The 14,815-nt window shown below is 42.0% G+C and overlaps 1 protein-coding gene across 5 annotated transcripts in view; it reads left to right on the forward strand.

Annotated features, from left to right (window-relative positions):
* rassf7a (Ras association domain family member 7a) overlaps positions 1–10,661 on the forward strand; it is a 44,686-nt gene extending 34,025 nt beyond the window's left edge. For 4 of the 5 annotated variants that reach the window (XM_020040498.2, XM_010883681.4, XM_010883680.4 and 1 more), the window contains exons 2-6: positions 3,750–3,938; positions 4,341–5,311; positions 6,953–7,127; positions 8,899–9,006; positions 10,403–10,661. In XM_020040498.2, coding sequence (XP_019896057.1) covers positions 3,836–3,938; positions 4,341–5,311; positions 6,953–7,127; positions 8,899–9,006; positions 10,403–10,434 — 1,389 coding nt within the window. In that variant the 5' untranslated portion in view covers positions 3,750–3,835 and the 3' untranslated portion in view covers positions 10,435–10,661. Of the gene's footprint in view, positions 1–3,749; positions 3,939–4,340; positions 5,312–6,952; positions 7,128–8,898 lie in introns of all 5 variants that reach the window. The other variant, XM_020040499.2, reaches the window with a different exon arrangement.
* Positions 10,662–14,815: the final 4,154 nt, after the last annotated feature.

Below are 14,815 nucleotides of genomic sequence, written 5' to 3' on the forward strand. Positions count from 1 at the left end.
TTAATAGATTATATGATAACAATTTTGACTTTGTGACTTTGCAATGTAATGGAAACCATTTATAGTCCGCAAACTAAAATGATTGTTTGAGATAAATCACCTCCTCCAAAACTTGATTTGTCCAAATAATGATGAATCATGATGAAACCAGGAACTGCTTGTGCCCACAATCGCTTTATTCTAGGTTTACCTTGACGGATTGCCACAGAATCTGCCCCTTAGAGATTATGGAACACAAACCTCCTTGCTGTCACAAGGTGTCCTTGGCAGTGTGAGAGCCCCAACACTGGGGCTAGTTTGGCCAATAAGACTTGCCCAGGTGAGGTGCTATAGCACGGCTTGTCATGGTAGATGAGAGGGAGCTGATTGATTTAGGTCAGGGGACAAAAGCTCTGTTACTAAGAGCAACCCGTAGTCTTGGAGAGACCTCAAATCTCTTGATTTTGAGGAAGTCCTATTTCATCTTTTCAAATAAAATGAATTGGTTAGTCCCTCTTAATGAGCTGGTTGTATGACCGAGTATAATGTGATCATTCTTAAATGCTTATCACCTTGGAGGTTAGTTTGAAATGGTGGAGGATCTTGATGGGGATGTTCTTGCTAAAACCTGTTACATTCAAGTTAAATCCTCTATTCACCTCTGTTATGTAAACCTTTTCATATCTAATGTCTCATCACCTTATCTATGTTTTTACAACCATCTGATGGCACAAAGGAAATGGTAGGTGTTCTGGGCATGTTTCAACTTTTACACAGGCTGTTATCCATGATCCAGTTCTGAACAAAACAAGCCATTTTGGAGAAATGAGGAGCAGTGTTTTTTCCAGTTCATACCTGAGTGTGTTGAGTGGTTTGTAACAGCTCACGGTGAGTCCTTGACAGGGGGAGATGGGTCGTGATGGTTGCTGTGTTTGATTAACTGGGTTACTGAGTGTGTCAGTCCTCAGACAAAGGAGAGTTTGTTCCAGTGTCTCCCTGTCTTCCTCTCATACAGACCTGTAAGGTGGCATTCCACAGAAAGAGGTCTGTTATTATTTGATTTTCTTCTTTTTCTGTAAGAATACAGGAAGTATATTGGAATGCTTTAATGGAGATTGAAAACAGGAGGGTGTAAACATTTTCGTATCTTATCTTCAGTAGTATGAGCAAACTTTGGTTTGTGTGGACATAATTATTGCAACATAATAATTGTACTGCATTCAACTCAAAGGACAAATATTTTCGCCAGTCGAGACAGCTCAATCATAGTGTTGGAATGCCCATTGGTGGGTTTGATGAGCAGAAGTCTTTCTTTCTGCGTCTTTCTGTGGAGGACATTCCTGACAAATGAGGAATGAGGGTGAAAAACGTTAAGGGAAAAGGACGACACTCAGAGTACGATTATCAGACTTTATCGAAAGCTGAAGGAAAGAGACGGCACCAACTCAGTCGACGAACAGCAGACACAATGCAGCGTGAAGTGCCAGTGCAAACAAGACATACATATACACACACTAATGAGTGATGAGGAGCATTTGTGTGAAGGGTGGGCTGCTTTTATCACTCTTCTATCGGTGGTTAGTACACTGGGGAGGTGGAGCGCTGGAGAGGAAGAGGGCCCGTTGTGCTACACGGAGCAGTTGTTACAGAATAAGCACACTTTGTGGCTGAAAAGTCGTACAATTTGACAGGAGAAGTGAAGAAAGCTCACTGGTGACTACAAGACACATTCATCTGCCATTATTTTGGCAAATATCTTTTATTTTCTAAATATAGATCCGTAGTTCTACATTAATGCTGTCGTAGTGGACTAAAATCTGTGTATAAAGAAAAGTGCCTTGTTTATTGTCTCCTCAGATAAGCCTGGTATGGTGATATTGAGTTGTCACTCTATGTGTGGTGGTATTGAGTTGTCACTCCTCTGTGTGTGGTGATATTGAGTTGTCACTCCTCTGTGTGTGGTGATATTGAGTTGTCACTCCTCTATGTGTGGTGATATTGAGTTGTCACTCCTCTATGTGTGGTGGTATTGAGTTGTCACTCCTCTATGTGTGGTGTTATTGAGTTGTCACTCCTCTGTGTGTGGTGATATTGAGTTGTCACTCCTCTGTGTGTGGTGATATTGAGTTGTCACTCCTCTATGTGTGGTGGTATTGAGTTATCACTCCTCTGTGTGTGGTGATATTGAGTTGTCACTCCTCTGTGTGTGGTGATATTGAGTTGTCACTCCTCTGTGTGTGGTGATATTGAGTTGTCACTCCTCTGTGTGTGGTGATATTGAGTTGTCACTCCTCTATGTGTGGTGGTATTGAGTTGTCACTCCTCTGTGTGTGGTGATATTGAGATGTGACTCCTACATGTGGCAATGTTGAGTTATGATTCCTCTATGTGGCTATATTGATTTGTTACTCCTTTTTGTTGATAATGAGTTGTGACTACTTCTGTTGCCAAATCAGGTTCTCTGTAAATGCCATGTTTTTTTTCCCATTTCATGGGACCCCTTTTTGATATTATTACAAATATTTTCATACTTATTCTCTGATATGTTGTAGTTTCTTTAGACCCTATTTTACCTCACATACTGTAACATGGGTCATCGTTACCAAGGCTGTCTTCTGAATGTTTTCAGGTCCAGAAAGTCACAATCTGACCACTTAGACAAATATGTATGTAATGTCTTCAGATTAAAAGGTTAAATGTTATTGTAATCTATTAAGTGCCTGAAAAATCAAATGCGTAATGGTGGTGCAGGGGTATTTGAGTCACATGGTACATTTTTATTTTTTGCTGGGTAACTCTCCTGAAGACAGCCATTGGCCCACACCAGGGGGGTCGCTAGGCTGTGCTGTATGCCATTTAGGGAAGCAGGGGGGGTCGCTAGGCTGTGCTGTATGCCATTTAGGGAAGCAGGGGGGTCGCTAGGCTGTGCTGTATGCCAGTTAGGGAGCACATGTGTTTGATCTATTACTCATGTTGACATAACTTATATAAGGATTGCACTGGTGTGTATCTATGGCCTCGCGGAATTATTATATGTCTTACGCGCTAATCTATAGCCTACCACTACTATAATAAAAAGACTCCGTCTGAACCACCCAAGGCCATTGACTTTATGAGTCACGCTGTACATATATAGCCTTGTTGTTAGTGTATTACAGATCCAGTTGTAAAACAGGACACAGGAGTGACGAGGGTTGCTCATGCTCGTCATTAGGAAAACCACTCCGACCTGAACTGTCTTCCCGTGTCGAGCTACCTGCTGCTCTACCTAGAGACAGTCAGGGACATTCCAGGTCTGCCTGGTCGGCTTCTGGAGGGAGGCGTCAAGAGTAGAACACACAGACTGAACGGTTATGGTGCATTCTGCCTGTCTGTTCCCCTCTGCGCAAAGCTGCTGTAACGTCTTTGAAGAGGGGCAACGGAGCATTTAATTGGGTTACAGATCTGTTTTGAGGCTCGCAGGTCCGTCAGGTACCACTAGAACCTGGGGGAACATAGCGCCTCGGCTCCACTCTGCTCCCCATGTAAACCTCAGTCACAACCGGTAGACATACTGTGCCTACACTGTGTTTTATGTAGTGAACAGCCTGAGGGAGAGATGCTAAACCCGTAGCCTCATAACCTAAAGACAGTGGAAGGAGAATTGGGACAGTGGACCTTCTTGTGTTAAAGTTGGAAACAATGTGCTTTTGCTTGTTTCACAGAGGACGTGGGAAAACAAGTTCTGTTGTTGTTTGTTTTAAACCTCTCCATGTTTGTCGTCCTTACAGAGAGGAATCAGTTGCACCATGCAGTGCTGAACTGAGCTGAATCCAGTCAAACAATCTTCATCTTATCTGCTGACATCAAGTCTTATATGGAACTAAAGGTTTGGGTGGATGGAGTGGTGCGCGTGGTCTGTGGCCTGTCAGAGGAGACCTCCTGCCAGGATGTGGTCATCGCACTGGCTCAGGCAATTGGTTAGTATCTCAATCAGTCCATCTTACTCATTGATGTTCAAGCTTTTTCCAGATAAACCCTGACGAGTCCTACCAAATATATTTAAAATGAATGGATGCCAATCAGTTATGATAAACATTCCACCCATTTGATGGAAATTTGTTTTATATTTTCTCCACCTATCCAAAAACAGTTTTATTTTCTCTGAGTGAGACAAGCTGCCAGGACATTTAGTAGTCCTAATTTCTGAGTCCTAATGGAGTAGAGAGTTTTGTGTGGCCATTAGGAATACGGTATCCCAAATCCATAGAGAGGGCAATAAGCTCATAACCAAATAGATTTTGGAACTTGAAGACAACATTATACCATGTTTTCCTATGTTCTTTTTCAGTTTTGACCGGCTCTCTCTCTTCTTGCCATAGGTCAGACAGGTCGCTATGTCCTGATCCAGAGACTGAGGGACTCAGAGAGGCAACTGTTAGCCAATGAGAGGCCCCTTGAGTCCCTTGCCAAACTGGGCCAGCACGGCAATGATGTCCAGTTCTTTTTGCGCCGCACAGGCCCCAGCAGCAGTGATGGACCGGGGTCTGGCTCTGGTTCTGTTTCCAGCCAGGACCAGGTCTCCCCTCTTCCCAAACACCTGGAACCAGAACCACTTAAACGCAACCAGCCCAAGAAGTCCTTGACATTCAACCTAGGGCCCTCAACCTCTCCCAAAACCAAGCCAACAACCCGGAAGTCTCCCCAAGCTTCACCCATTCAGAGGGCCTCACCCAGCCCTGTTCCTTCCCACCAAGCTCGCTCCCCCTCCCCACACCCTCCCTCTCCCTCTCCACATTCTGCATCTCCTCCTGTGGGCCCATCCAAGGAGGAGGTGTTCCGGCAGGTTCTTCAACAGCAGGAGAGGTTGAGGGCTATTGAGACCCAGCTAGAGGCCCTGGAGAGAGACTCTCGATCCTGTAACAGGGCCTCCCCAGCTCCTTCCCCTGTCCCAGAGTCTCGTCTCCAGGAAGATATAGAGACTCTAGAACAGGCAGCCAAGAGGAACCAGGCTGAGCTGTCTCATGAGATGTTCTGGGAAGATGAGCTGCAGATAGAGGTGGAGCTAGAGAGGGGGATGAGGAGGAGGCTGGCGGAACTCCATGCCAAGATGGACGACTGCGGCCGGCGACTCCACAACTTTGCATCTCGCTCCGCCCAGCTGGAGCAGGAGATCCAACGGGAGAGCCTGGGTGGCAGCAACCAGGCTAGAAGGTCCAATAAGGCAGGGGATGAGGAGTCGCTAGAGGCGATGAGAGCAGAGCTACAGAGCCAGGACAGGCACAGCAAGGAGCTGGAGGTGGAGATAACCGAGACAGACAGGGCGCTGGGGAAGGCTCAGTCACTGCTGCAGGTAAAGAGAAAGGGCGGGACCTTGGGGAGAGGGCTGGGCCTTGGAGAGAGGGCGGGGCCTTGGAGAGAGGGCGGGGCCTTGGAGAGAGGGGTATAGCTCACTCTCCTTTCCCCAAACTGCCACCTAGTACTCATAACAGTATTGTAGCTCAGTGGTTCCTAATTAGTGGGTCAGTGAATGTGAAATGTGAATTGCATTTTAAAAAATCCCATATATATGGGAACATGGTGTCTACTGTCCAGGCAGGCCAGCATGATGCAGCTAACACAGAATGCTCAGAATGCAAATACAGCGATGATCTCTGACTCCAATGGTGATGGGAGAATCTATATTTATTGGGCTCGAAAAACCATTGTTGCTACATTAGAGAATGCTTTCTGACAAATGTTGATAGACATCTGTAGTGGTGTAAAGGTGGGCTGTGACAGCCTTGTTTTTATCCCAATTGGTCAGGAACACTCCCCCACTTACACATTGTTGCTCATATGACTCATATGACATTAATGGTTACTTTCCTTGCATTCTTGTATCAAAGAAGTAGAACCATATGAAAACAGAATAAATGTTATAAATCCTTTGCACAAGGGAATTCATTTTATTGGCTTGACCTTGCCACTCAGCAGGTCTGTCAGTGTTTGTGGAGACAGTGTTGTTGTGAGGCTAGGCCTGCTAAATAAATGCCACACATAATGTCTGTGGTATGAAACATATTAAAAGACCATGAAAAGATAATTAGATTTTATCTATGGTCTATACAGTAATGATGACACTCATTTAGTCACAAGTTGGCCTGTGAACGATTTTCCAAGAAGGATGGTACTGGACTATAGCTTGCTGGTACTGCTATGACAGCTGATAAGGAAAATAATCAAAAGGTTTCGCCGCAGGGCACACCTTCGTAAACCACACACACACACACACACACACCACAGACTATCTGGTAAATGTATTTCTTTGTCTGTGTGCATACACGTTTTGATTGGGGAAAGGTTTATGTTAGCATGACACCTGGCTTCTATCTCCTCTTCCACACCGTTCAGTTCAAATGGCCATTTATACAGTCAAAACATGCTTTACTGAGTGCTAAAAGCTTTTGATCTCTGTAGCGATGAATGGCAATAATGTTTAGCAAGCAGTGGCTTTCTAGACGTACAGTACCAGTCAGACGTTTGGAAACACTTCAAGTGAATGGGAGGCAGGCTTTTCATTAATGTTGAGAGGTTGACCTCTGAAAATGTTGTTGACGTTGCTGCACTCTTGTGGTGGAAATATGACTTGCAGCCTTTAACAAAGCAAATTATGTTTTGTGTTTCTGCAAGTTGGCATTACATTTGTAGTTCATTTATATTCCACCGAAATACTTTATTTGCCTATTTGAGAAGTAGTCCTACAAAGGAACTGATTTGTGCAATTGAATGAATTTTTAAATTGTATTTATGATCTATATCTAAATACAATGTATTAAACACATTTCAGATTTTTGCCATCTTCATAGACTGAGCATAAGTGAATGAGAAGATCTGTTTATCCCAATTTTCAACACCTACTTTATGTTTATGTAAATCACTAGATTCATTTTTTTTGTGATTTAGGAACTAGTGCTCTGGGAGTGACAGTCCCCCCCCCCATGTCCTTCCACAGGAGAAGCAGGAGGAGTTGGAAGACTTAAACAAGGAGTTGAGGCAGTGCAACCTGCAGCAATTCATCCAGCAAGCAGGAGTTCTACCGACACACACACACTCACGCACAGACCTCACTGACCAACTGGATCAACTAGAACTGGCTGACTTGCTACAGGAAGGATATAGGAACAGAGGTACAAATATACACATTAAAAATAAATGCACAATTTAAAAGTATATGAAACAATATTTTGACTGCTGATCTGTTTTCATATATATATGCACACACACACACACACACCTGAAAAAGTAAGTACATAAACTAGAAAGTTGTATTTTTTAATGTATTTGGACACATGGATATTTGAGCTATCATTGATATAGGTAACCAAAAAGTATTTTTTACTTTGTGCGATTTTATTAAACAAAAATGCTGATTCAAAAATACAACACCATCTGTTGAAGCTAGGGGTGCACTAATTTATTCCACGCTATGAATTAGTATTTAGTTTACCTCAGTCTGTCAGTAGTATTAGGAGTGAAGGTTATACAAAGAGTTCAACCACATACACATAACCCCTAAGCTGGAAATTGGTATTTTTCTTGTGGGGATCAGAGAAAGGCCCCCATAGCTTGAATTTTGTTTTTATGGGGGGCCGTTACAGAAATGTCTGCACTCAGTATTGGAGATTGTTACTGTTAAGTGTCTTCTAAAGGACTTATATTTACACACTTGCTTTTGATTTAAATAATTCTCAATTTCATCAAGAGGAGAAAAAACATTGGGTTCACAGGTGCTTTGATTTGTATCAAAACTACACTGGACCAAAGACAAAAGGAGTGTTTGAGAAAGAGAAGACAACATTCTGCTCTCTGTACCACTGTCAAGTTGGTGAAGACCAAACAACTGTCAGAGATGGTTATAAGTCCATCTCCTGGGACCTTGTAATTCCTGTTTGCACTGTCTGCAGTATTATCAAGATGTTTGATAATAGAACTATGGTTAACCGTCTAGGATGCGGCTACAAGAAGAGACTTCAAAGTTGGTTTTGAAAGTAGTTTTGAATGGATGACAAGGCATCATCAAAACAAATGCTATTTGTCATAAGCTACAATGGGTGTGCCCTTTACATTAAAATGCTTACTTACAAGCCCTTTCCTAAAAATGATATTAGTAGCGATGACATTATAATAATGATCATACTTGCTCTACAACCTGACCTGAAGAACTGTTTCACCATCCACCATCAACCGTACACTTAACCAGTAATGGTAAACAGGAGGAAGCCCAGGAAGGCCCCACTGTTGAAGGAGAGACACAACAAAGACAAATTGGACTTGACAAAACTCCATATAAACAGAACTAAATCCTTCTGGGGAAATGTCTTGTGTACTAATGAAACAAAATTGAAGCTCTTTGGCACTTCATTGTGTGAAAGGCATCGTGAAATTAGCTGAGTAATGTTTTCTGGAGCACAATGTACAAACTTGTGTCCAGAAACTGGGTCTCTGTCAAAAGTTGTGGGTTTTCTGGGACAATGACACGAAACATGCATATTAAAAAGCACTCCGGAATGGCTGAAGGTGAAATGTGGAAATTTCTGTAAAGGGCCTGCAACGAGTCCAAGTCCTGATCTCATAGAAAACCTATAGCAAGAAGTTAAATCTGCAGGTATAGCAGGTAACATTGCAGAACTAGAGTGGTTTGTAACTTAAGAGTGGGTCAGGATGCCTGTAGAGAAGGTTAAGGAAGTGTGCCAATGTTTAATTTTAAGCGTTCTAAAATGAATTTCTCAATGCCATCTGTAATAAACCTAACTTTTAGTAGGACAAATGTATTCTGCAATTTGAAAATGACAATGATATTGTGCAAAAACCAAAAGGTTTTTCATTTTTTACTGAAATTATTCTTAAATACTGCCATGGTGTGAATATTTTTTGGCCTGCTCTTGCTCTTTTCATCAGGAGTAGAACTGCTCCACATAGAGTCGCCTCCTCGTCCCACCGCCAAGCAGTTTTTGGGACACCCCCGTAACCTACAGAACCCACTGGTTTCCAGCCTCAACCCAGAGGGTGTGTATGTGTGACACTACCTGCTGCTACCCGCCTGGTTGCCCTGCCTCGGCTTGACTTTTTTGGGCCTTGCCTGAGCTTCTGTTCTCGTACTCAGGGTGGAGGTCCCTACATGGAGTCCCTGAACCCCTCCATGACCCAAAAAGCTTCCCTTAATACCCCTCCTTTGTCCTTTTCAAATGCTATTTGATTCTAATGCTCTCTGGTTCTCTGATCGTTCTGGTTTTCCATGATATTGGTCTATCGGCAATTGCTTTTCAACTCTGCTAACATCTTACCCCGCATCTCTCCTCTTCTCTTCCACCTTCTCTGTACCTTACTCACTGTCTCCCTCTTGACCACTGCTTGCTCCTTTGTTCTGTCTTTCTCTACCCTGTGCTGTGGACTAACATTAGCTCTGGCTCCTATGTCTCCCCTTACTCCAGCTGTACTGTAAGGACTGGTGCAGCTGGGTGGTTCCTGATAGCCCCCAGTTTATCCCCCTTCTTCCAGTCAGTCCAGTGACACAGGGTGTCTCTCCACCCTCAGAACAACAGGCCCGTTCTCCACAGACAGCTGTGCCTGAACACAAACCCACTGTTACACTGTCACCATTATTTCTGGAAAAAAGAGCGGCCCTCTTTTGAATGAGAAATTGAACTAGAAAAAGTATACGTTTGTACTGCTTACTGACTATAAGGTTTAATAACAGAACATTCTTACTGTTTTGGAAGGTACAGCTTTTTTATATTTGTGTCTAAGAGGCCCTTTCTTTCTTTGCTTGGGGGATTACTTCCATATTGCCTTGTATCTTGGTGAACTATGACTTCCAAAATAGAAATCAATCATTGTACAGTTGGTTCTCTTCCATGGGAGGTCATAAATACTTCCAACATGCATACTTCCTCTGACTCAATTCGGTTAGATAGGCCAAAGTAAAAGTTACTGCTATTTTCCCTATCAGTTATTACTCTTCAGAACATTGGATGGAAGGATGCATTTCAGAAGTATTTAAACAGAGCCAACTTTCTGAGAGTGATGCTGGGTTTCCTCCTATTTGATTGAAATGGGCTTTGTTTGTGTTAGTGCGAGCAATCTTCTGCTCCATTCTGTTTGCTGTGGCATTTTGGCTGTTTCTTTGGCTTTAACTAGGATATAGAGGTAACATGCTTCTGGTGAAAGTTGCCCTTCACCCCAGACAGAATTACATGTCCTTTACCCAATACATTAGTGGTAAAGTAATGTATTAACATTTCTGAATCAGGGGTCAAGGCCAATTTCAACCGACTCCAAGGACATGTTTTGTATCTTCATCTACCAAGCTCTCTTATGCCTTAACAGGAACATGTTTTGAGAAGTGTTATCCAAACCAAATGAAGGGAGACATCATCTCCATTTATTTTTGTGTGTCTTGCAGTCGTGACATCCAGAGAATCGTCATGGAGATAAAACAAGGGACAGCAGGGCCAAGGAGATGTTGTTATTTGTCGTCTTAATGTCTATTTAACCCTGTCTGTCACTATGATTACCACTCAGATTACCACATATACATACTGTATATACCATAGACATATATTTACACTGCTGAGTAGCTATATATGAAATGTAAAATAATTTAGAAAAATGTTTACTTAGAGAGATATGACTTTGTCTATGTATTTAAATATAATAAAATATGGTGCATTGTGTTCTAGATAATCTGGTTGCTGTTGTTTTGTATTACTACTTTAAATCCTCTGTAAGACATATTTTAAAGAAGGGGAGAATCCAGTTACATTTGCCTTCACTTGCATGCAGGCCTGGTTTAGTGATGCAATAGGCTGTGACAAGGAACAGCCACTGTTGGGAATGTCCACTCTTTTCTTGAGGTGCATTTGTTTAATACATTACGGATTTATGACTGTCATGCATACATTTATGAGGGCTGCTATGAAGCTGTATTCACTGGTTCCAGCAAGTCCTCCAAAGCACTATGAGATGGTAGGTCGAATAAATACATCACACACAGGTGGCCCATGCACACCTTTCCAAAATGTCTCCCTTGGTGAAGGGAAGAAGCAATGCACACATCCCGGCACAGGCAGCTGTGAGGGTGATGTAATACAGTACACACAGAGTACGTGTGACCTAGCACTACTTGGCCGCTATGGAGAAGCTACTATGCAATGCTGACATCAACTCGGGAAGATGGCCGAACATAAACATTTTATGTATAGTCATTGTCTACTAAAGTACTCCTTCGTACCATATATTCTCTACTTCCCTGGCTGCGATGCCAACCTCTGCCCTTATCTCAACCCACCGTGTCATGCCATCGTATTTGAACATGGAATATAAAACGGGAACTCATCCACAAAGCAAACATGATAAGAATGGGGAAAAAAGGGACAAAAACAGTACTCAGGCTTTAACAGACAAATATGCAAATGCGGTGACAGTCCTGCAAGTGGAAAACTCACGTCTGTCCACTGTTTGTTGATCTGTAACAAGGCTTATTAGTGATGTCACTATTAGTGACATCATAAACAGTAAACAGTTAGTTGACACTGGGACAACTAGCCATTCCCCCTTCACTTTTCTCTGGACCTGTCACATGACCCGCTCCCCGTTCACTTCCCTAGCTTCACCTGTGTCACATGACCCAGTCCCACACATCTCAAGCGCTCTCTGTAGACCTGTGCGAATAAACAGAGGGACATAAACCACCACTGGGCTGAAACAAACACTGTTCAGCTGCTCCATGGATCTGTAAATGACTGTCCTAGCTACCAACAGTTAAAAATATTATGAAAAAAATAACCTTCCCTTTGCCATAGGTACATTCCTCAGATTTTTCAGTCCTTAAGACTACTGACTTTGCTCCGTTGGTATTTCTCTTACACACCAGTATTAACCCTCTGTGGGTTGTGGTATTAACAGACAACCTTTGTTAGTTAGAGCTACTTCAAAGTGTTACAAGGTTTTGATATTCAGATTATGTGGAATTGGATTATGGTGATAAGATCAGGACGTGTCTAGTCTGTCTGGGGCTGGATAAGCCCCAAATCCCTACCATTCCTATAGTCTAAACCGATTGGAAAGAGGGACTGTTTTTTTTCTTTATTGACGTTCACCTGGGAACTAAAGCTCTCTCTCTCATACAGACACAACATGGTTTCATGACTTTCCAGACTAACATTTTGTTTTTTATATTTTTTAAAACAACTGTTTTCCTAAACCCTACCCTAACCCAATAGCATAATGTTCATGCCTAACCCTAAACCTTACACAGGAATCGACAAAGCATTTAGAAAAGTCAGGACTTCACCATGTTTCATTACTTGAAATAATCAAGACATTCTCCTAAATGTTTCTCCTAAAGAGTAGGGAAATAACTACACACACAAACACACATAGGGACACTGGGCACAAATGGAACACTAAATGCTACTGTCATCAGACTCATGAGAGGTTAAATGTGAAAAGGAAACAATACAAAAACAAGACAGAGGAAAATACATATATTCCCACCAGGATTATCACACTAACAAGCCTTCCAGGTCAGAAGCAGTGTAGGCACATTCAGTGTATCTATAATCTTGGGAAATATGCGTGTTAACCTCTCCTGTTCACACACAAATGCAAGCAAACACAGCCTCACCCCCTCCAAATACAACACTCCACCTGATGAGGGCATAACAATTACTCCCAAATACAATAATGCTTAACATGGATCCTCTTTTACCAAATCCACAGAAATTTCCCTTAGACATTAATACTTGCTAAAATTACAATCAGAAAAATGTATATACATCTAGACAGATTATGGGTAGGCACCAGAAATAGTGGTGAACCTGTCTAAATACAAACCTAGCATGGCACCTACCTACTTGGGTAGATCTGAAATATTTTTGACTGGTATAGGCAACCTGGTGAAAGCTCCACTTTTGTCATATTGCTTATACTTAGTCAGTGATTCCAGATTTACAGTACACATGTGGCTGGGTCTTAGGTAGGGGGCTTGAGGTTGTTTGTTGCCAGAGCCTGAGTGTTCTGTAGCCTTGCTGCCTGCCTGCCCGCCTATCTGTTGATTGGGTGTTACCCTGAGCATTATGCACATTCATATCACAGTAACTAAGCCTTAGTTAATGGGTCTGACATACACCACTTATCTTTATATTGGGTATCACTCTGAGTCATCCAGGAGGCAATAAATACTAAAGCAACACATGTTTTTTATTGTACAGTATGAGATAAAGAAATATACTTGATTGCAGGCTCGTTCAATAGAATGTTTATTGGTCCTTGGTTTGGAACCGTGTATACAGTGATAAAAGGAATAGAGTACTATCTGTGCTTATTAGAGAAACACACAGACAAGTCCAACAATGCCAGAGAAATACTCCCCACCAGCAAAGTCCCAGTAGTTGGCATCCATTGCCTCTGTCAGAAGTACAGCCTAGAGATTGAGTATACAGTACTCAGAAAGGCCACAGAGAGGGCAGTAAAAATCGAAAAAAATAATTTCCACATAATAGGCGTCGATAGCACAAGTGCTTTTGGATATACACTGCATTTAGATGTGTCTGGACAGCCGTTCCCACGACGGCGGAATGTCAGAGAAGTCTACCCAAAACCAGGTTAGCCGCTGTCACACGCACAGTGGAATTGGGATAGGCGCAATGTACGTTAGTCAGTGGCTTACCTGATTTCAGATTTCTAAGATATCATACCATGCTAAAACGAAGTGCTAAGGGGGAAAACACCATGGTATTATTACACAGTAACAAAACATTAAAAGCATAATAGTATAGTTGTATTTTATATCAGCATGACATGTAAATAGGCCCAGCTAAACTTGATTTCGGCTTAAGAACAAGGTATCCAAAATGTGTTTTTCAAAATTATGAAAATAGCTTTTGATTTGAAAGTATATATGCCATCTTATTGACTTGTCAGGCCAATCCTTGACATACGAATTTACATGATCGATATAATGGGATTGTAACATATTTAGCATGCTTCTCTTTTCATCTTATCAGTCAAACTTAAAATATAAACTATGTAAGTAATTCTAGAAAATATACAATTGAACACATTATCATAGACATTACATCGTGCTTTTAAAAAAAGTGGTTCAGCTCACAATTATGAAGACAATAACACATCAGATAAAGAGATAGTCTACTCACCAATCACCCAAGTTTTCTTTTTGAACAGATCATTTGGAATATAAAACTACTCCTAGCAGCTTTGATGAGTGCCACACACTTTTAGGCATGCAAATGGTAACTGTTTTCTCAAAAAATATGTAGAATATATTATTAAAGTTAGGGTCATTTAAGAATATCAAGAGTACACCACACCAACAGAGAAGTTCAGTTCACTTGCGCTTCCCTTGCCCACTCCTCTGCATCTGCAACCTGACCTGCATATGCAAATCAACATATATTGGCGTCTCGTAAAGCCAGTGGACAAACAAAATCCTACTGTAAAGCCCGCCCATTAAAGGCAACTATCGAATTACAGAGTCTAGTGGGTGTGCTTAACACCGCCAATGGGTTTGATGGATTTCACTGAGTTATAGTTGGGGTGCGGCGCGTTCATTTCTGCACGTCTTACATTAGGAATGAACCATTTTCACGTCATCAATTTCCTGCCATCGACCAAAAAAATGTTTAACTCGTGGACGACATGACTCCCACAGTCTAAATCCGTTGAACTATGATGAAAAGTTAGTTACTGGAGTCAAGGGACGTGTACTTATATCCGTTTTGCGAAAGAGCGCTCTACCCGTTAAACTGAAAGTGGTTGAACTCTTCGCTTGTGTACAGTGTTGCCATGAAGCGAT

Source organism: Esox lucius, chromosome 19, assembly GCF_011004845.1.
Source record: "Esox lucius isolate fEsoLuc1 chromosome 19, fEsoLuc1.pri, whole genome shotgun sequence".
NCBI lineage: Eukaryota > Metazoa > Chordata > Actinopteri > Esociformes > Esocidae > Esox > Esox lucius.